Source organism: Colias croceus, chromosome 12, assembly GCF_905220415.1.
Source record: "Colias croceus chromosome 12, ilColCroc2.1".
Classification (NCBI taxonomy): domain Eukaryota; kingdom Metazoa; phylum Arthropoda; class Insecta; order Lepidoptera; family Pieridae; genus Colias; species Colias croceus.
This window is the reverse complement of record NC_059548.1, coordinates 914,246-935,606: the sequence shown is the minus strand read 5'-3', so window position 1 is coordinate 935,606 and position 21,361 is coordinate 914,246. Positions and strand designations below refer to the sequence as shown.

At 32.8% G+C, this 21,361-nt stretch overlaps 3 protein-coding genes across 4 annotated transcripts; 2 read left to right on the top strand and 1 right to left on the bottom strand.

The window, feature by feature from the left end:
• Window positions 1-3,803: 3,803 nt before the first annotated feature.
• On the bottom strand, window positions 3,804-12,969 carry LOC123696149 (nose resistant to fluoxetine protein 6-like). Of its 2 annotated transcripts, none has more exons than XM_045642194.1 (14): window positions 12,947-12,969; window positions 11,810-11,953; window positions 11,084-11,375; window positions 10,269-10,457; window positions 9,606-9,685; window positions 9,200-9,393; window positions 8,273-8,387; window positions 7,849-8,063; window positions 7,301-7,491; window positions 6,749-6,884; window positions 5,976-6,162; window positions 5,447-5,589; window positions 4,942-5,044; window positions 3,804-3,969 (listed from the first exon to the last, which is right to left on the bottom strand). In XM_045642194.1, exons 2-14 carry the CDS (start codon window positions 11,931-11,933, stop codon window positions 3,875-3,877), a joined length of 2,064 nt encoding a protein of 687 aa, XP_045498150.1. In that variant the 5' UTR covers window positions 11,934-11,953; window positions 12,947-12,969; the 3' UTR covers window positions 3,804-3,874. The 2 variants fall into 2 exon arrangements, with proteins under 2 accessions (XP_045498150.1, XP_045498149.1); XM_045642193.1 differs by lacking the exon at window positions 12,947-12,969 and adding an exon at window positions 12,140-12,181.
• A 606-nt stretch (window positions 12,970-13,575) lies between these two features.
• On the top strand, window positions 13,576-14,893 carry LOC123696195. The gene is made up of 3 exons (XM_045642255.1): window positions 13,576-13,584; window positions 13,894-14,040; window positions 14,601-14,893. Exons 2-3 carry the CDS (start codon window positions 13,917-13,919, stop codon window positions 14,891-14,893), a joined length of 417 nt encoding a protein of 138 aa, XP_045498211.1. The 5' UTR covers window positions 13,576-13,584; window positions 13,894-13,916.
• Window positions 14,894-16,290: 1,397 nt separating this feature from the next.
• On the top strand, window positions 16,291-21,354 carry LOC123696151 (O-acyltransferase like protein-like). The gene is made up of 9 exons (XM_045642198.1): window positions 16,291-16,478; window positions 16,924-17,038; window positions 17,481-17,695; window positions 18,193-18,383; window positions 18,620-18,755; window positions 19,173-19,359; window positions 19,465-19,607; window positions 20,731-20,833; window positions 21,152-21,354. The coding sequence occupies exons 1-9, from the start codon at window positions 16,401-16,403 to the stop codon at window positions 21,238-21,240; spliced, it is 1,257 nt and encodes a 418-aa protein (XP_045498154.1). The 5' UTR covers window positions 16,291-16,400; the 3' UTR covers window positions 21,241-21,354.
• Window positions 21,355-21,361: the final 7 nt, after the last annotated feature.

Here is a 21,361-nt window from a genome sequence, read left to right as displayed (position 1 = left end):
AGCCGACCCCCAAGTGAACTGGAATAAGGCTAGGCACAGTAGTAGTAGTAGTCATAATATTATGGTACCTCGACACAATGGGCAGCGAGGTGAGTAAAGGCAATCAAGATAGTGTAGAGGGCCTTAATGTCTGTGATCGACCGTCATTGTAGATGTTTATTCATAATAATCGACGTAATGGCGGCAAACATAGACGATCATGGGCCAACGCTGCCCATTGTGTAGAATATATTCTTCTGTTTCACTATGTCTCCGGTTTAGTTATAAAACATTTTTTTACAATTATTACTTAAGCTAGAGGTTTGATACTTTAAAAGTAAATTGTTTTCGACTCATGGTACCTCGACACAATGGGCAGCGAGGCAAGTAAAGGCAATCACGAAAGTGTAGAGGGTCTAAAATATATCTATGATGGGGCGTCATTGTAGATGTTAATCGACGTAATGGCGACAAACATAGACGATCATTTGTTGGGCCATCGCTGCCCATTGTGTAGAATATATTCACCTGTTTCACTAAATTATTATGTCTATACTTTACATTATGCTACTAATATTGTATTTATTTTCTCTCGGGGCTCAGTGAAAAATGCCACGTTTTTTACGTCACAGATGTTCACCGAGTGATTTTCCCTTTTAATGGCATCATGCTTCACAGACCACACTTCAACGTGTATTTTTAATAGCATAATAAAAGTTTTGTATAAATTGTTTTCATAATGTCCTTGTGAGGCTATGTGCCATTATATAAACGTTTTCTTTCTTTCTTTCTCTCTAAATTCGTAATTGCTGTCCCACTCCTATTGGTAGAATGATCTTTCTCGTTACATTAACTATCCGACCTTCAATTCAAATTAGTAGGTACCTACTTTCTAAGACTAGCGTACCAACCAAGCAATCCAACAACAACTTTATAGTATTATCTTAATATATATAAATCTCGTGTCACAATGTTTGTCCTCAATGGACTCCTAAACCACTTAACCGTTTATAATAAAATTCGCACACCATGTGCAGTCCGATCCAACTTGAGATATAGGATAGTTTTTATGAAAAAAAAACGTAAACATGTACCACGGGCGAAGTCGGGGCGAACCGCTAGTATTTTGTATAGATATTTCCATACAAATACCACCCCCTATTTAACCCTCTTCAAGTACCTTCTAGTCCCTTTGAATATAATTCTCTATGACGTCACGGGTGACATTTCGACAGGCTGTTGTCTTGAAATTTAACGTAATAATACATAAATATTCTAAAGGATTAGGTAATTAAAATACTCAAAATTCACAATTAATAATTAGTTGTAAGCACATTATTAAAAAATGCAAAGTTAAATTTTTATAATACAAATAATTTTATCAGTTTAATTTTATATCCAAATATTGTTTGCAATAAATCCTCGGATTCTTTTCATAAGAAATACTTGCCAAATATTTAACCTGTAATCTTAATATATAAAAATCTCGTGTCACAATGTTTGTCCTCAATGGACTCCTAAACCACTTAACCGATTATAATAAAATTCGCACACCATGTGCAGTTCGATCCAACTTGAGAGATAGGATAGTTTAAATCTCAAATCGTTTTAGAGAAAGCGGGCGAAGCCGCGGGCGGTAAGCTAGTTATTTTATAAAAAAAAATCATCTGAAAAAATATATTCAATTAAAGGCTCCTTAAACGTATAACGACCTGGTACATTGTTTTGAATTTCAGAGCGCTATGTAAACAATTTTTTCCCAGTACTACCCTTGTTATCTCTCTCCATTTCTACTGCCTTGGTACATTGTTTTGGGTTACGGGACAGATTGTAAACAACGGGCGTGGCTTGTTCAGCTATCTCGTTCCTTTTTATCTATACTTAAATATTTCGTAATGTCCTTATTTGAAATACTTATAAAAAATAAAAATTACATTTTATAAAAAAAAAATTGGGACCCTAATAAGATAAGGACACGGTACTTAAATTATACTCGAAAACATCGGTTGAAAATAAACTTATTGGCTTATGAAACTATGATCTGATCTTGATCCTCACAATATAACATTTCTTATAAATTAATATTTTTCATCTATTATAACTATTATGTTAAACGTTATATATAATAATAAAACGTATCTGAATAACTATTATCACACGTCATAATTAACTATAGCACGTAAGTAGAAAGTATACAAAGTAAATGATGTTGTAGATAATTTCCCTTGAAATTTTTGTCAATTTTAATCAGAAGAGAAGTCACGTACTATATTCGCTATCTTTATTGAAACAACTACATAGACACAATTTATTTGAGTCTGCATTGCACACAGCCAAGTAAGGGGAGGTTTTGCAGTCTCCCTGTAATGCATGTTCGCCTGGTACTTGATGTTTTGATTTAGACTGCAACTACGAAATCACCCTGAAGCTCTCGTGAAATTTTTTTTATGTGTAACAAATTGTCATAAAAATTACTCAACCACTCTTTAAATATATTATCTTGTCTATTACAGTTGCATCTATGAAGAGTTTGTTTGTTTGTTCGAACGCACTAATCTCAGAAACTACTGGTCTGATTTGAAAAATTCTTTCGGTGTTAGATAATAGATAGCCCATTTATCGAGGAAGGCAATAGACTCTATTATTTCATCACGCTAAGACCAATAGAAGCGGAACACAGCAAGTTGTTTCATATTATGCATAGAAAATCTTTAATTAAATAAATAAATAAATATTTCATGCGATTTTTACACACGGCACTATCTGATCCCATAAATGAAATGAAATGGTTGATAAACAACATAATATTATTATGTAATTTTAAATAAATATAAACATAGATAATTATCACCCAGGCACGGAAAAAACAGAGATATTCATCACTGTTACTCACAATTTTTAAACCATATCATGTGATATTATTATACAAATCAAGAAATTTTGTGGTGATGAACAGAAAAAAAGCATCCTTCGTAATAACATCTGTCGTAGCATCATTCGTAGAGATTCTACACTCTCCTTGCAAAGTATTCTCGCCTAGTACCCGTTATTTTGATTTAAACTGCAACCATGACACTGACCTTACTAAAAAATTATCTGTGATTGCACAATATAATTTACAGATGAACAAATTTTAAGAAACTAGGTTCCGCCCGCGACTTCGCCCGCGCAGTCAAAGAAAAATCCGCATAGTTCTCGTGGGATTTCCGGGATTGCGTCATTTTTCCGGGATAAAAAGTAGCCTATGTCCTTTCTCGGGTATCAAAATATCTCCATACTAAATTTCATGAAAATTGGTTCAGTAGTTTAGGCGTGATTGAGTAACAGACAGACAGAGTTACTTTCGCATTTAAAATACTAGCTTTCCACCCGCGGCTTCGCCCGCGCAGTGAAATAAAAACCCGCATAGCTCCCGTTCCCGTGGGATTTCCGGGATAAAACCTATCCTATGTCCCGGGGTAAAAAGTAGCCTATGTCCTTTCTTGGGTATCAAAATATATCTATACCAAATTTCATGCAAATAGGTTCAGTAGCTAAGGCGTGCTTGAGTAACAGACAGACAGACAGAGTTACTTTCGCATTTATAATATTAGTATGGATTAGTATGGATGATAAATTTCGTTATTATCTTGTAGTGTGTCATAAAATTATTAAAACTAGTGGTCGCCTAGTGGTCAAATTTCGACCATAAACACAAAACATAATATTTGTTTGTATGTGTGTGTGTGTGTGTGTAACTTATTTGATGTATTAATTAATAATTAGTAAATGAAATAAAATACAATATTTTAAGTTTTATAATAACGATTTATTTCATCACATATATAACCCGAATTACATTGATGTATAACAATTAGAATCAATTAGAAGTATACATTATTATTATGAATAAATATTATTTATCAAAATGTTGTCTGCATTTATTTTCACTACTGAAATCTTCCTCTATAGCCGCGCTTTTCTGTTGATTCTTAACGGGTCGCTTTTGCACTGAAAAAAATATTTTACTAAATTATTTTATTTTCAATAATAAAACAATACATTTAATAATTCATACTTCAGAAAATGTAAATCGCATAAATTATAATTTGGTCCAACTTTAATTTTACCGTATACATAAAATTTTATAAATGAATCAATACATATTGCTTGATATTTAAATGAAATCAAGCTAAAATCAATTGACCGCCTCCTTGGTACAGTGGTTGACGCGTCAGCGTAAAACCGAGAGGTCCTGGGTTCGAACCCACCTCTCCTCTCCACCGGGAATCGATTCCCGGTGATCACCTACCTGTCCCTAAACAAAATTGATCAGTGAAACAGATGTACCTACTCATAATGCATCTGCCCCTTACCCCACCAGGGGACACGGGACTTTAAGCAAAAATCAAAATTCGTCCAATTTATTACTTTATTAAAAATCAAATACTCTATACAATATTGATTTTGTATTGATTTAACAAATTGTCTAGTTTCTATAGCACAGACTCTTGTGAATATTATTTACTAGCTTTCCGCCCGCGGCTTCGCTCGCGTTTTCAAAGTAAAACCCGCTTAGTTTCCGTTTCCGTTCCCGTGGGATTTCCGGGATAAAACCTATCCTATGTGTTTATCCAAGTTACACTCTATATGTGTGCTTAATTTCATTGTAATCGGTTCAGTAGAATTTGCGTGAAAGAGTAACAAACACACACACACACACACACACACACATTCTCACAAACTTTCGCATTTATAATATTATCACTACATAGTATAAAAAAAGTCGCTTTAAATGTCCTTAAGTCCCTTTGTATGCTTAAATCTTCAAAACTACGCAACGGATTTTGATGCGGTTTTTTTTAATAGATAGAGTGATTCAAGAGAAAGGTTTTGGTTATAACTTACTAGGTTTTAGATAAAGCGGGCGAAGCCGCGGGCAGAAAGCTAGTGATATAATAAAGCAGGATAGGATATACTCACTAAACAGAAGTTTAACCAAAGTGGATGCTGGAGCGTCAATAAGAACGCACATGATGAAACTTAAGAGTAAAGAAAGCAAAGTAATACCAGCTATTTCGTACATCTGTAAACAAATAACAAGGGATCTTAATACCAAGAGACTACAATTTCTAACCTATAAACATATGGGACTCTATTTAAAAATTAGTACTGTATCCCTTAGTATGTACTTGAATTAACTAAATAAGTAAAAATTTCATATCTAAAATTGACTCTATATTTGTACCGAACTATAATTCGTAATTATAATTATTAGGGTCGCGAGTCTTGTCTAATTTTTATTATTGTAGTGAAACTTCTTTACGCTCGTTGAGAGTAAAATTTCAAGTTTTCGTCAAGGCAATATTACGTCGAGTAAGGCTACGATTTTGGTATCTTTGAATCATGCCAAAGAAGTTTCACTTCTGAGACGTGTGCTCGGCAAACACGGTTTTTTATGCTTACGTAGAAAAAAACTACTACTCACTACTTCCAGCTCAGTGAAATACGGTAGCTTTACCAGAGAACTCTTAATGACAAGTAATATCTCTAAATGCACCAGATATACCGCGTACGACAAACGTGCCGGTAACTTCCATAGTGGTAACGACAGGAACCAGTTAATCGGTCCTGGAATAAAAAAAACATCATCATCATCACCATCATCATAAGCCCATATACGTTCCTACTGCTGGGACCGGGCCTCCTATGGATACAGCCAATAATCCACCACGCAGGAAAGTGCCGGTTGGCGGATGTCACGTAATATCGTCGAACTTTTGATTCTTCGACATGTCGGTTTCCTGACGATGTTTTCATTCACCGTTTGAGTTATTTATTTATTTATTTCAAATAAATAACTCGCTACAAACTCGTTATATACTATACTATTATAATAGGTTAAAATGATTGAAAACGTGTAAGTAGGGATTATTCTATTGGTTTAATTAAGATAGTGTTAACTTTTTCTTTCTGTGAGTCAAAATTTAGTTCATGGAAACTATACAATTGCTTACCACCATAACCATGAACACATGCCAATATCAGCCAACATAGTGAAATAGCCCATAATGCTCTCATCATAGAGTTTAGAAACGCATCAAACAAAGTGAATTCATATGGTATGCTGACTGTTTCATAGATACCGAAGACACAGTATGCCATGCTAGCGAACGCTGTTATCCAAAGGATTAAGACGTATTTCTACAAAAACAAAAAGATTATAAATTAATTTTGTGAATTTCAAATAGTTTCACGATGATTCACGAAGCTACGTCGATGTTGTGCAATAATTTTGTCAATCATATCACAAGGCAACTGAATATTATAATATACTAACATATACAGGACTAGGACTAGGAATAAATAGGAAATCTTTATTGTCACTTAATAGTGATGTCAGTTTAACTTTGTCAGCAGTAATCTGCTGACAAAGTTAAACTGACATGATTTAAAAGAGCACCTATGGATTTTCTTGCCGGTTCTTCTCCGTAGATACTGCCGAATCGGTGGTAAATGTTGAAAATATGTAATGACGTTTCAAAAGTGCTTCTATAGGAAGCAAGAAGCTTATATCTAACACAAGTATATATATATATAGTGACAAGTCAACGTTCATAGTGCAATCTCCAGTGTATTAGATATAAGCTTCTTGATAGGAAGCAAGAAGATAGGAAGTCTAATTGAATAAATAAATGTTTGAGTTTGACATAAATCAAACAAAATTCCAAAGTATGAATGAACTACGACCCTGAATATACTCACACATAATTTACTCTTTTTCACTTACCATAGGTAATTCTATCTTTGTTCCTCGATATAGTCTTAATAAATGACCAAATAATATACCGATTACAAACGGAGAGGCACGAGTGGCTGTGTTAAAGTAAAAGTCGTGGAAGAAGTTCACGAATGAATCTGTATAGCTGTAAAATAAATCAATTTATTAATATATATGAGATAATGAACCAAAGATAATAATTTAATGTTAATAATTGAAGGATTCGTTATAAATTAAAAATTTCGAGACATAAAAGACGGTATCATCCTATAACAACGCAACGGTGCGAAACAAATAATTTGTTATTTAATATTTTTATTCATAAAAGTATTATCCGGATTATACTGTTCATCTACATCTACACTAATATTATAAAGAGGAAAACTTTGTTTGTATTTATAGTTTTATTATATTTTAGAATCTGTAACAAATGATATTTGTGTAATGTTTATTAGCGAGATCTAAATTTGAGAATTAAAGAACAAATTAATACTAAAACACAACCAAATTTAAAAATACTATATGCGAGTAACACAACATTCCGAAAATTTAATTACTCACTAAACATTCATGAGAGCAGAAGGGAACTCATATTTGAACACATAAACTACGACTATAATCATAGATGCCAATCCAACTGTAGTAATTGCAATCCAGGCGACCAAAGACGAACCCAGAAGAAACACTATTACAAAAGGACTCAGCAAATATAGCTGAGTGTCCACTGTTATGTACCAAGATTGCAAGACGCACTGCGAAAAAAAAACAGATCAAAGACACACGTAGATTTAAGATGCAATTTAATTATTAATTTATTGGTGATGTTTCAAAACATTTTAGATTTAGTAAGCCGCTTACTTGCGCTATAATATGTATTAATGTTTGTTGATGTACCTTATTTGCTGATCTTCTGTATAGAGCAAATTAAAAGAAAGAGATAAGAAGTAGTAAGAATTGTCAATAAATGATAAAACTATGTTTAGATCGTCTAAAGGGTGATTTAAAACATGAAAATAATAAATGATTGACTTTATTAAAGCACCAGAAAATGTTGTAAAAAAGAATCAAAAAGTGGTAAAGTTAGATTACCATAATAACAAAAAACTCACAATTCCTAGTGGTCGATAGTAATTCTGTATATGCAATAATGTGGCCCACCAGCGTTGTCTGCAGAGTTCCGAAGCCATGCCCATTTTCTCCCAGTCAGGGCCATCAGAGATCCAGGTCATGATTGACATCTGGAGGAGGACTATTGTCGCCAAGATAGGGAAAACTCGCAGGATCCGATAGAGGTAGAATATGTGGATGTGCTTCAAGAATGGTTCTAGGTGAAAAGGTAAAAATGGCTTATAAAACATTATAAAGGAATTTATAAAGTTTTTAGATGTTCTACTCACAGTTGATAGATCAGCAATGAAATCACAAGTATGTAAGAGAAAACCATGGAATTGACTTGAACATTTTTTTAATACTAAAAATTCCATTTACGAACTCAAACTCAAACATTTAATTATTAGATAACACATCACTTACTTGCAGTTATATTGTTTGGTATAACGTATATGCATAATATACCACTGAGAGTAAAGAATGTATCCACAACGATAGGGCATGCAGATATCCATGTACTTGAGAAATATGACGTCCACTGAAAATAGAAATCTTTAGAATCCATACTGATATTATAAATGCGAAAGTAACTCTGTCTGCCTGTCTGTTACACAATCACGCCTTAACTACTGAACCAATTTGCATGGAATTTGGTATAGAGATATTTTGATACCCGAGAAAGGACAAAGGATAGGTTTTATCCCGGAAATCCCACGGGAACTATGCGGGTTTTTCTTTGACTACTCGGGCGATACGCGGGTGGAAAACTAGTTATTATGTAAACCTATTTTTTTAAACAGTTACCCTAATACTGCTACTAATAGTTCACGATGCTAATTGCTAACGCTTGCATGATAATATATTGATTGATATTTGGCCCATGATTTCAAATCTATCTGCTGTCTCGATGGAATCTTCTGATCACCAATATGTTATACCTAATCACCAAACGCTAAATTACAGGTAATGCCTGCAATCATTGAATGATTATGTTAGAATGGGCAGTTTCAGTTCAGTTTTATAAGATAAAAAAATGTGTGCGTGTACTAGTGTACACACGTAAGAAGTGAAACTTCTTTATGACCTTATTTTTCAAAAAATAATTTACTATATGCAACTTCTCAGAAATACATCGAATCACGCGTGGTAGGGATAAGATAAAGTTGGCGCGTAACGGAAAAATGTCACGTGTAACGAAAAAATGTTACACTAAATTTTTTTCCAACCCCGTTTTTTTTCCATTTTTTCACTTCAATTATCACGTAAAATCATATAAAATAAATAAATAAGCTCTTCGTGTTTCATGGGTGCTTTCCTTAGTCAGGCAAATTATCTTTTTCCGTGACTCACCTGAACAACATCAGACATATTGTGTGGTGGCGTCATGAACGTAAATATATAAGTGTGTCCACATATAACCCAAAACATAGATAACGTTCGAATCCCATCAACGCACTCCAAAGCATTCTTATGGGATTCGAAATTCACCAAGCGCCTCGTATTGGTATAGATTGAGAAACTAGTGAGTAATCTACTGACTTCTTCTGTAAATTTATGAAGGATATTATCAACTAAATTAATATCGATAAAATATTGATAGATATTAATTTATTTGTTACACAACTTTTTATTTCACTAAAATATATTATTAAGACAATACATTGGCAACAAAAAACAACTAATGTTTTAATTTCGATAGATAACAGAAAACAGGAAAAGATACACTTAAATAATTATTTAAAGTCGAAATACTTACTTTTCTTTCGAATGAATACTTGATACAAATCATAAGACGTACTCAGGAGAGTTAGAAGAAAAAGTGTACCAAACACGCCACTGTAAAGAAAATATTTATTAAAAATACAAATTACATTTTCATTTAAGTTTGAGATTTGCGCTTAGCGTTGTTGCGTAATTATTTCATTCGACTTCTGAGTGACAAAATTTTTACGCTCATATAAATTACTGGATGCCTTGCTCCTAAAGAAATAATAAATACAACAAGTAGTAACTATCTTAACCAACCAGTGCTAGAAAGCACACATCACAAAACAGCACCTGCCTAGCTTGTTCATTTTAATCTAACCAGTCTAATAAATATACAGAGGAGATAAAAAATGGTAATCTGACCATGTACAGAAATTTTACGTTAGAAATTATAAAATCTTTTAATAAAGAGCTTGATTTTTTTGATAGATTTAAATTTTTCTGATCGACATAACTTTGAAATGACGGTCATAATATTGTACAAGTTGATTATTAGACGACATGACGTGATTATGTCAGCACGCACTTGGCCAGCGTGGTTAATTATGGCCTGTACCCATATAGGAGGCCCATCTATAGTGGGTACATAATCAACTAATGATGATGATGATGAATAAGCTAAATGATGAGTAAATATGACTTCAAAACTTACAAAGCAATATAATCAGCAGTAACATAGGGTATGTCATTGGGAAGTCGGCAGAAACTCTCGACATACGTCACCTTTGGGAGTGGGAGGGGGGAATTAATGAAGTTTTCCACCTGTTTAACCGTGCATACCCTTGGAATACATAAGCCCAGTTTCAAAGTTGGCGAAAGTAATGTACTGCCTGCAGAATCCCTGGAAGTTCATAAATATAATTATTAACGATGCAGAAGTAAAATTAGGTAACATTCAAACACAATATAATATAGATAGTACCTACTTATAGTGTGTCTACAAGACTCAATAATGATGTTTTAAAACAATACAATAAAAGGTTGAGAAGCACTAGTAAGGAGAGTAGATTAAAGAGAGGATGGCTGGCTGTCAGAACAGCCGGTAACATTATTCTAGTTCAGTAAACAATCCATACTAATATTATAAATGCGAAAGTAACTCTATCTGTCTGTCTGTTACTCAATCACGCCATAACTACTGAACCAATTTGCATGAAATTTGGGATAGAGATATTTTGATACTCGAGAAAGGACATAGGCTACTTTTTACCCCGGGAAATAGGATAGGTTTTATCCTGGAAATCGGAACGGGAACGGGAGCTATGCGGGTTTTTCTTGGACTACGCGGGTGAAGCTGCGGGTGGAAAGCTAGTAATTAATATGATTACGACATTAATGCGGGGATGGATTCGATTCCGTAAGATACCGTTGTTTTATCTGTCATTTTCCTTAATGCTACTTTAAGACATGGTACGGGGACAGATGTCAACAGTGAAATATTATAATATCTTTAAATTATTTACTTACCTTATCGCAGGCGAATTCTCTACATTATCAAACAGAGATTTGAAATAAACTACCAACTGTTCAGGTAGCAGTTCCATTAGATCGTTAGTTGAGAATTTCGGCAGCATGCTTTTATAGTACATGTTCATTTTGCTTGATTTCTGTGTGAACGGTATGTTAATCATACAGAATTTCCCCTGTATGTGCATATCGCTAACAGACTGGTCTATATCAAGGCACTCGAAGTAGTCCCCATAATCAAAAACATTTAGGGATAGTAATCCACTTGGAATTTTTGCGCTCGCGTCTAGAACTGCAACAAGTGGGTATTTCAATTGTTTTGTTAATTTTATATCTAGGTATTTATGCTAGTTATCTATGTTGTTGAATGATGCCAAATGTTCGTATTATATTATTAATTGAAGAAATGAAGTTATTGAGCTAGTTACTTTAATAGTATCCCGTAGTTTACAAAATATAGACTTAAACATTCTATTGCTTAATAAGCAACTTGCTTATTGTGAGTAATTACCAATAGAAGTAACATAGGTAGGTCGCTTACGTATTTTTTACTCCTAAAGAACCCAAAATTAAACCAGTGATTTTTAAAAATAACAGGAATAAATAAGAGTAATAAAATCTCGTACATAATATTCAAAAGTTGAATATAAAATTTTGGAATATAAACATACGCAATACATCTAAAATTAATCAATTTCGAAATTAATCCTCTCAATAATTACTTACATTGCAAAACCAAAGAGCTGTTTGACAAATAATTCAATTGTTTATGACATTCTTTAGGATCCAGTACGCTTTCATATAGCTCCGTATCAAATACACTTTGAGGGTTTATTTGTATGACATCCATTTTTCTAGGTGTTAGAACATCTGTAAAAGATGGATTACGTCGGTTATGTATATTTTTAGGTATTATCCTTACTTTTCTATTCGAAAATAACTTTGTCTGTCTCTTCACGGCTAAGCCACTAAACCGATTGGAATGGAATTTAGTACAAAAATAGCTTCATACATGAGGAAGAACATAGGATAAGAATGGCAACAAAGCGGGTTTACCTTTGATTACGCAGACGAAGCCATGGGGAGAAAGCTAGTGAGATATAAACATTATAAACTTTATATGGTAATAGAGCAAATTGTATTTCATAAAAAGTAATTCTAGGATAAACAATTATATCAGATTAATATAATATATTATTATATTTGTGTGTATCTTAATTCCATAATACTCGGGTAACATTATAAGGAAGGTCCTTTGGAAGGCTTACGTGGGGACACGGATCCAAAACGCAGAGGCCCTTTATTTATTTATTTATTTAGAGAATTATTTTACGGTTTAAGACATTTATTTCTCAAAAAGATTACATTTGAATCACTTACAGAGAAATAATAATAAAAATTACAAACATATTTGCTCGCTTATCGATGTACGTAGTAAGTAGTTTGTTAACACAAATAGAATACAACAAGAAATAACAAAAAAATGGGCGGTAATTTTTATAAACATAATTTCAGACTACCCCAACGACATCCTAAAGATATAAGGCTTGTGTTCTAGGTAAAGATATGCTATTTTCATGAGGTATAAAATTAGTTTACTGTGTTGTACTTTATATTTATATTATTACTAGCTGCTCCACGCGGTTTCACCCCCGTGACTCCATCCATATTGGTCGTAGCGTGATGATATATAGCCTATAACCTTCCTCGATAAATGGGTTATCGAACACAGAAAAAAAATTTCAAATCGGACTAGCAGTTCCCGAGATTAGCGCGTTCAAACAAACAAACAAACTCTTCAGCTTTATAATATTAGTATAGATTCATTCAGAAGCAATATCATATTAAAAAATAATTAATTACCTGTGTGCCCTTCGAATATTATATTAGAAATGGGGAATAATTATTAAATAATTTTTACCGTTTTACGATTCACGAATCTATAAAGAAAACGTGATTAATATATAAATTAACAGTTTAGTTGCATTATATATCAGCCTACGGGTTTGCTCGCGTCTATTTAAAAAAAATATGCTTTTGTGTGTGTGTGTGTGTGTGTGTGTGTGTGTAGTTATTAAGAAGTATGAATGAACACTTGTAAATTTGCTCTAAAGCCGTTCTTTAAGAGATAGAAAATATTCATATTAGTTGAATTTGATATTTAAGTTTTTCAAATCTCTATATCTAAAAATGAATGCCTATTTCCCTTATTCAGGGCATCGGTGTAAACGGCTGGACCGATTTCGATAATTCTTATTTTGAGTTATTCGTTTTTACCAGCAGAAGGATCTTATGGAACAAATATCAAAAAAATAATTCTAAAATTAATAAAATGCGAAAACTTAACGATATTTTTCACGGGTTTAAATTTAAGCGACGACAAGACGTATGTCGGGTCAGCTTGTGCTTTATAAATATTATATTTTAGAGAATCATAAAAACACAATAATAATTTTTATAATTATTCTGCATTTCTAATAAAATATTCGAAGGGCACGCACGTAATGTATATTTTTTTTAATATAATATTGATTCTGAATATCTCTTATATAATTCCATAAACTGAGGAAACGCGATTTGCTCTACATCTATAATTATAAAGTTTACAATGTTTATATCTTACTAGCTTTCCGACCACGGCTTCGCCTGCGAGGTCAAAGATTGTTGCCGTTCTTCTTATGTCTCTATTATCGTCTCAAGCTTTATCTGTACCAAATATTTTCATCCCAAACAGTTCAGTGACTTAGCCGTGAAGAGGTCTGAAGGAGAGAGAAAAAATTTACATAACCTACGTAATATATCTTTTACAGATTATGTCCTAACACCTACAAAAATGGATGTCATAAAAATAAACCCTCAAAATGTATTTGATACGGAGCTATATGAAAGCGTACTGGATCCTAAAGAATGTCATAAGCAATTGAATTATTTGTCAAACAGCTCTTTGGTTTTGCAATGTAAGTAATAATGGAGATGATTAATTTTAGAAGTATCGCATATGTCTATTTTCCAAAATTCTACATTGAATTTCAGAATAGGCACGAGATTTTTTATTACTCTTATTTATTTCTGTTATTCTAAAAATCAATAGTTTCTTAAAAATAACGTAAACGGCCTACCCAAATAACTCTTATTAATTACTAACACTAAGCAAGTTACAGCAATATAATTTTTAAATACTGTCCATTTGCTCAATCCGGGATACTATTAACTACCTTAATAATTTAATTTCTTCAACCAATAAATAATACGAAAGGTACATTTGGACAGCAAAATAGATATATATCCAAAGATAACTACCATAAATCTTATAATATAAAAATGAATCCCAAAATGTAAGCGCATAACTTTAGAACAGCTGAACCGATTTCTTTAATTCTTTTTTTATTATATTCCTTGAAGTACGAGGATGGTTTTTATGTAGAGAAAACGTGAATATGTACCACAGGCGAAGCCGTGGCGGACCGCTAGTACGATATAAAATGAACAAAATGATTGAAATACCCACTTGTTGCAGTTCTAGACGCTAGCGCAAAAATTCCCAGTGGAGTACTAACTCTAAATGCTTTTGATTATGGGGACTACTACGAGTGCCTTGATATAGACCAGTCTGTTAGCGATATGCACATACAGGGGAAATACTGTGTAATAAATATACCATTTGAACAGAAATCGAGCAAATTTAACATGTACAAAAGCATGCTGCCGAAATTCTCAACTAACGATCTCATGGAACTGTTACCAGATCAGTTGATTATTTATTTCAAATCTCTTTTAGCTAATGTGGAAAATTCGCCTGCGGTAAAGTAAGTTATAAATAATTTAATGATATAATATAACACTTTGAGAATTGGCCGTGTGTCTAAAGCCTTCTTAACTCAAAGAGCAGTATTAAAGAAAAATGATAGAAAAGACATCATGGTAATCTCTCTGAATATTTAGAATCCTCAATTTAGGAATGATCTTCACTGTTATCTTATCTAAAAGTATATTACCTGTAGACAAGGCACTTTAGGTATTATCTACAGCATATTGTGTTTGCATGTTATGTAATTTTATTTTTAAATTGTAAATGACATATAATATAAATTATATTTACTTCCAGGGCATCTGCAGGCAGTACATTTCTGTCACCATCTGTGAAGCTGGGAGTATGTATTCCGAGGGTATGCACGGTTAAACAGGTGGAAAACTTTATTAATTCCCCCCTCCCACTCCCCAAGGTGACGTATGTCGAGGGTTTCTGCCGACTTCCCAACGACATACCCTATGTTACTGCTGATTATATAGCTTTGTAAGTTTTGAAATCATATTAAAAATCATTAGATTGTTCATCATCTTCATCATTAGTCGATAATGTGCCCACTGCAGGTATACGGGCCTGTTATGGCCATAATTCACCACGCTGGTCAAGTGCAGATAGACAGAAGTCACATGACGTTTACTAATCTATTCATCTCCTAATCTTAACTGGCCGGTTAACTTGGTTGGTAGTGGCCCTGCCTTCCAACCCAGAGGTCGTGGGTTCGATCCCCACCCGGGGCAAATACTTGTGTGATGAACATAGATGTTTGCTCTGTGTCTGGGTGCTAATTATCTATATAAGTATTTATTTAAAATTATATATATGTATGTTTATCAGCCCTCTGGTTTCCATAACACAAGTGAAAGCTTAGTATGGGATCAGATCGTGCCGTGTGTGAAAATTTTCCCGAAATATTTATTTATTTATTTATTTATCTACTCAACAGCTACTAATCGCATCGCATTTGTAAATATTAATTTATCAATATAGATTTAACAATTTCTAATATAAAATTTATTTTCAGTCTTATTGGTATTTTTTATAATCTTGAGATATAAATAGAAGATTTTGTTGAATTTCTTATTTCATTAGGAGCAAAGCTTCAGTAATTAACATGAGCGAAATAATTTGTCAACTTAGTTTGTCACTCAGTAGTTGGGTGAGATTTTCCAACAGCACTTGCGCAAACCTTATCATTTTAATCAACAAGTAATTGGTATTTTGAATAAATATTTTCTTTACAGTGGCGTGTTTGGTATACTTTTTCTTTTAACCCTCCTGAGTACGTCTTATGATTTGTATCAAGTATGTTTTGGTTAATGTAATGTCTTAAAATAATTTTGAGCAAAATGTGATCGATATTAATTTAGTTCATAACATCTTTCATATTTTACAGAAGAAGTCAGTAGATTACTCACTAGTTTCTCAATCTATACCAATACGAGGCGCTTGGTGAACTTCGAATCCCATAAGAATGCTTTGGAGTGCGTTGATGGGATTCGAGCGATATCTATGTTGTGGGTTATATGTGGACATACATATATATTTACGTTCATGACACCCGTACATAATATGTCTGATGTTATACAGGTAAGTCATGGATAAAGAAATAAACAATTTTTTATTATTTTTTTATTTTTATAAAGAGAATTTGCCTGACTACGGAAAGGACGCATTTTTGCGGTTGGTAGCTATAATATTATTATGTATCTTGAAATTGCAACAAACGAATTGATTTGAAATAATTTCTCACATCTATACTAAAATTATAAAGCTGAAGAATTTATTTGTTTGAATGCGCTAATTTCAGGAACTACTGACCCCATTTGAAAAATTATTTCGGTGTTAAATGCCCATTTATCGAGGAAGGCTATAGCCTATCATTACGCTAAAATCAACAGGAACGGAGCAATGCGGGTGAAACCGTGAGGCACAGCTAGAAATTTATATTATCAAAGAGTAGGTAATCAGCATCATGACGAATTACCAGGAAATAAACTGTTATAATACTAGGTTTAAATACTGCTTTTTTCAGTGGACATCATCTTTCTCAAGTACATGGATATCTGCGTGCCCTATCGTTGTGGACACATTCTTTACTCTCAGTGGTATATTATGCATATTCGTTATATCGGACAATATCACAGCAAGTAAGTTACCTTTAAAATTTCGACAATACATAACCTTCTACATTCAGTATACCTAATATATTATGGTAATTAAATTAAATTTCAAGCTAATTATGGTAAAGTGGTATTTATTGAAGTGAAACTTCTTTATCGTGGTTGGAAAAAAATTTAGTGTAACATTATTTCGTTACGCGTGACATTTTTCCGTTACGCGCCACCTTTTTCTTATCCCTACCACGCGTGATTCGACGTATTTCTGTAAAGTTGCATATAGTAAATTATTTTTTGAAAAATAAGGTCATAAAGAAGTTTCACTTCTTACGTGTGTACACTAGTACACGAACACATTTTTTTCTAATAATGAGCCTTGCTCAACCATTTTATCAATAAATGAGAATAAATCGTCTAAAACTTGATAAATATCATCGGAATACTTCAATAAAATAATTATCTTTTCATCTAGAACCATTCTTGAAGCACATCCACATATTCTACCTCTATCGGATTTTACGAGTGTTCCCTATCTTGGCGACAATGGTCCTCCTCCAGTCATCGATCTTGACCTGGATCTCTGACGGTCCAGAATGGGAAAAAATGGGCATGGCTACAGAATACTGTAGACAACGCTGGTGGTCCACCTTGCTGCATATACAGAATTACTACCGGCCTCTAGGAATCGTGAGTTTTCTGCGTTATTGCTTATCTAACCTTTTCTGACCTTTTGGAAGATCTTTATAATATTCTAACTAAAAATTTCCAACTTTTTATGTTCACTAATTTTGCACTTTCGAACCGGTAGAATATAGTTTTACCATTTACCAATACCTAATTCTTCTTATTCTTGGTACTATCAAATAAATTAAATTTTAAAAAAGGGCGTCGAGCAAGCTCTGCAGGAATTGGTACAGCTCGAATCGGCGAAGATACCACACTCCTACATAAGATACCCAAAGAAATGAATAATATGATACGAAGATCAAAAATATTACGCATGTTAAACAAAATTAAATAAATAAAAAAGTATTCTTTTTACTTCTAACTGGGTTAGTTTTGTCTGTATTAAAATAATATTTAAAACCATCTTCAGGGTACAATCCTTGAAGAACCAATAAATGTATGATTAAATTGCATCTTAAACTATACGTGTGCTTTGATCTATTTTTTCCTTCTTGCAGTGCATCTTCCAATCTTGGTACATAACAGTGGACACTCAGCTTTATATGCTGAGTCCTTTTGTAATAGTGTTTCTCCTGGGTTCGTCTTTGGTCGCGTGGATTGCTTTAACTGCAGTTGGATTGGCATCTATGACTATAGTTGCAGTTTATGTGGCCAAATATGAGTTCCCTTCTGCTCTCGTCAATGTTTTGTGAGTATGTTTCTTAGTTGATATATTATGTTTCTAGATTAAGAATGAATAAGATTTTAAATTTACTTTGTTTTAAAATGTAATCTGTTACTTATTCTAAAGTATTACATTCTTGTTTAGGACCGTCAATATAGGACTATACTATATTTATATCTAGGATTGTTTAATTAACAACACAGCCATTTTTCTTAATCACATATACATAATATCTAGACATTAATTGATTTATTTTTCAGCTATACAGATTCATTTGTGAACTTCTTCCACGACTTTTACTTTAACACTGCCACTCGCGCCTCTCCGTTTGTAATCGGTATATTTTTTGGTTATTTATTAAAAAAATATCGACGAAAAAAGATAAAAATATCTATGGTAAGTATAAAGGCCTTTTACACCTTTTTATTTTGAATCAAGCTGTTAGACGTGGTTAGCGAGTTAAATTAATTAATTTTATTGTTGTTTTTAATTTTCATCTTCATGCTTGTTAATCATGTTTTTAATTATTGTGTTAGATTCATATTAGTTGTAGACTTATATTTTTTTTTTGCAAAATTATTGTTACAAATAAAGCATTCCTATTTCTATGGGTAGTCCTAGTCTAATCCTATTTATATTTCTAATTAGTTGTTCAATAGGTTGAAAATTTTATAACAAACTTAATAGTTGTGTGTACTGTAAAGTTTAGAAGTTTCCTAGTGGAATGATTGAAAAAATATAACATAACATGGTAATAGTTACGCGAAACTTTTAATTAATTTAATTAAAATTATATACGTATTTTTTTTTTAGAAATACGTCATAGTTTTTTGGATAACAGCGTTCGCTAGCATGGCATACTGTGTCTTCGGTATCTATGAAACAGTCAGCATACCATATGAATTCACTTTGTTCGATGCGATTCTGAACTCTACAATGAAAGCACTATGGGCTACTTCACTGTGTTGGCTGATCTTGGCATGTGCTCACGATTATGGTGGTAAGCAATTACGGGCGGAGGTGTGGCTTGAGGCATAGCATGCAATAGCTTTACCGCGGCAGTCCCCGACTCCCCGAGTGACACACGTCGTTTTTTTTATTTCAGGACCAATAAACTGGTTCCTATCGTTACCGCTATGGAAGTTACCAGCACGATTGTCGTACGCGGTATATTTGGTGCATGTACAGATATTACTGGTCCTGAAGAGTTCTGTGATGAAGTTACCGTATTTCACTGATTTGGATGTGGTGAGTAAATAATTTTTAGTAGGTAATTTATATTATGTAGTAGATGGTTAATTCTTTTTTTCGGTATTGGGGTTAAAAATAATAAAAATCAAGCGCGGATCGGACTCGCGACCGGTTCCGTACAAATAAGCTAAAGAGCAACTAGTGTTTGATTTTACACGAGTAATTACAGACTTTTTTAACGGATTTTGAGACTGGAGTCTCCCCGTGACCACGCTTGCTGTGAAGTGTTCGAAACGTCGGGAAAATAATATAATGAATAAATCGCGTTTAAAATCCGTTAAAAAGTCTTTAATTTCTAAAGAGCAACTGTAAAAAAATATATTGGTTACCATCCAATGTATGACTTGTTCACCTCGATTTTTTGTTATTTGTTGATATAGCGATTTTCAAAATAAATTATCTCTTGATAAACAAATTTACAGCGAAATGTCATTTGGTGGTCCCGTTTTTACCCATTGGATACAGAATCCTAAAAACGTATATGCAGTTTATGCCCTTGCTATATTCATTACTAGCTTTCCGCCCGCGGCTTCGCCCGCGTTTTCAAAGAAAAACCCGTTCCCGTAGGATTTCCGGGTTCCTATGTCCTTTCTCGGGTATCAAAATAACTCTATACCAAATTTCATGCAAATTGGTTCAGTAGTTAAGGCGTCATTGAGTAACAGACAGACAGACAGAGTTACTTTCGCATTTATAATATTAGTATGGATTATAATTGGTTATTTTTAGATGTGAAATTTTTACTTTAGAATTAAAATTACATTGAGGGAATGAGTATAGTATGTATTATATCCTCTCTTATTTTTCATATTATGATATATTGTATTTTATTTATTCTCTTTTATCTTTATTTTCATTGCCATTTACTACTACATCTTTATCCTTTACCTTGGGCAGCCTGGGAGAGATCACTGATAAGCGATAAGGTTGCCTTATGTGCTATGAGTGTTTCCTTTTCTTTTTAATATATATGATATATTATGATTGTAAAATTTGTAATTGTACATAAAAATGTTAAATAAATAAATAAATATTCCGTTTTAGATTGAGTAGGTACTACATGCTTTTAGGTTAGAACTTGTATTCTCTTGGTATTAAGATAAATGTTATTTCTTTACAGATGTACGAAATAGCTGGTATTACTTTGCTTTCTTTACTCTTAAGTTTCTTCATGTGCGTTCTCATTGACGCTCCAGCATCCACTTTGGTGAAACTTTTGTTAAGTGAGTATAAATTATTAATATTATTCACGTTTTTAGAAGATGAAGACAGATATTATGTTATTTAGAAACTATTGTTTAAAATATTAGATTATTAAGAAACTAATAGATGAATTTTGATTTAAATTTTGAAAGGCTCATTTAAAAATCAAGCAATATTGACTCATTTGTAAAATTTGACCCACAAGGTAAAATTAAAATTGGGTCGATTAATCGATTTGTGTCCAATTTTAGAGATATTTCTGAGGCATAAGGTTATTATTGACATAATAATATTATTATTTTATTATTGACAAAAATAATTTCGAAATATTTTTTCAGTGCAAAAGCGTCCCATAGAGAATCAACAGAAAAGCGCGGCTATAGAAGAAGATTTCAGCAGTGAAAATAAATGCAGACATTTTCATTAATAATATTTATTTATTATAATAATTGATTAATTGTTTAATTGATTTTATTTGCGATTTCTTAATGTAACTAATATGGTAATGCATGAATATGTAATGAAATAAATCGTTAATATAATATTAC

Coding starts and splice junctions, on each gene's coding strand:
- LOC123696149 (XM_045642194.1), bottom strand. CDS start 11,933: ATGGATGTCATACAAATAAACCCTCAAAGTGTATTTGATACGGAGCTA. Junction 9,394..9,605: donor AGTATTCATTCGAAAGAAAA/GTAAGTATTTCG, acceptor ATAAATTTACAG/AAGAAGTCAGTAGATTACTC. Junction 6,885..7,300: donor TCTGCTCTCATGAATGTTTA/GTGAGTAATTAA, acceptor TTTATTTTACAG/CTATACAGATTCATTCGTGA.
- LOC123696195 (XM_045642255.1), top strand. CDS start 13,917: ATGGATGTCATAAAAATAAACCCTCAAAATGTATTTGATACGGAGCTA. Junction 14,041..14,600: donor CAGCTCTTTGGTTTTGCAAT/GTAAGTAATAAT, acceptor CACTTGTTGCAG/TTCTAGACGCTAGCGCAAAA.
- LOC123696151 (XM_045642198.1), top strand. CDS start 16,401: ATGTTGTGGGTTATATGTGGACATACATATATATTTACGTTCATGACA. Junction 18,756..19,172: donor AAAAGATAAAAATATCTATG/GTAAGTATAAAG, acceptor TTTTTTTTTTAG/AAATACGTCATAGTTTTTTG. Junction 19,608..20,730: donor ATTTCACTGATTTGGATGTG/GTGAGTAAATAA, acceptor ATTTCTTTACAG/ATGTACGAAATAGCTGGTAT.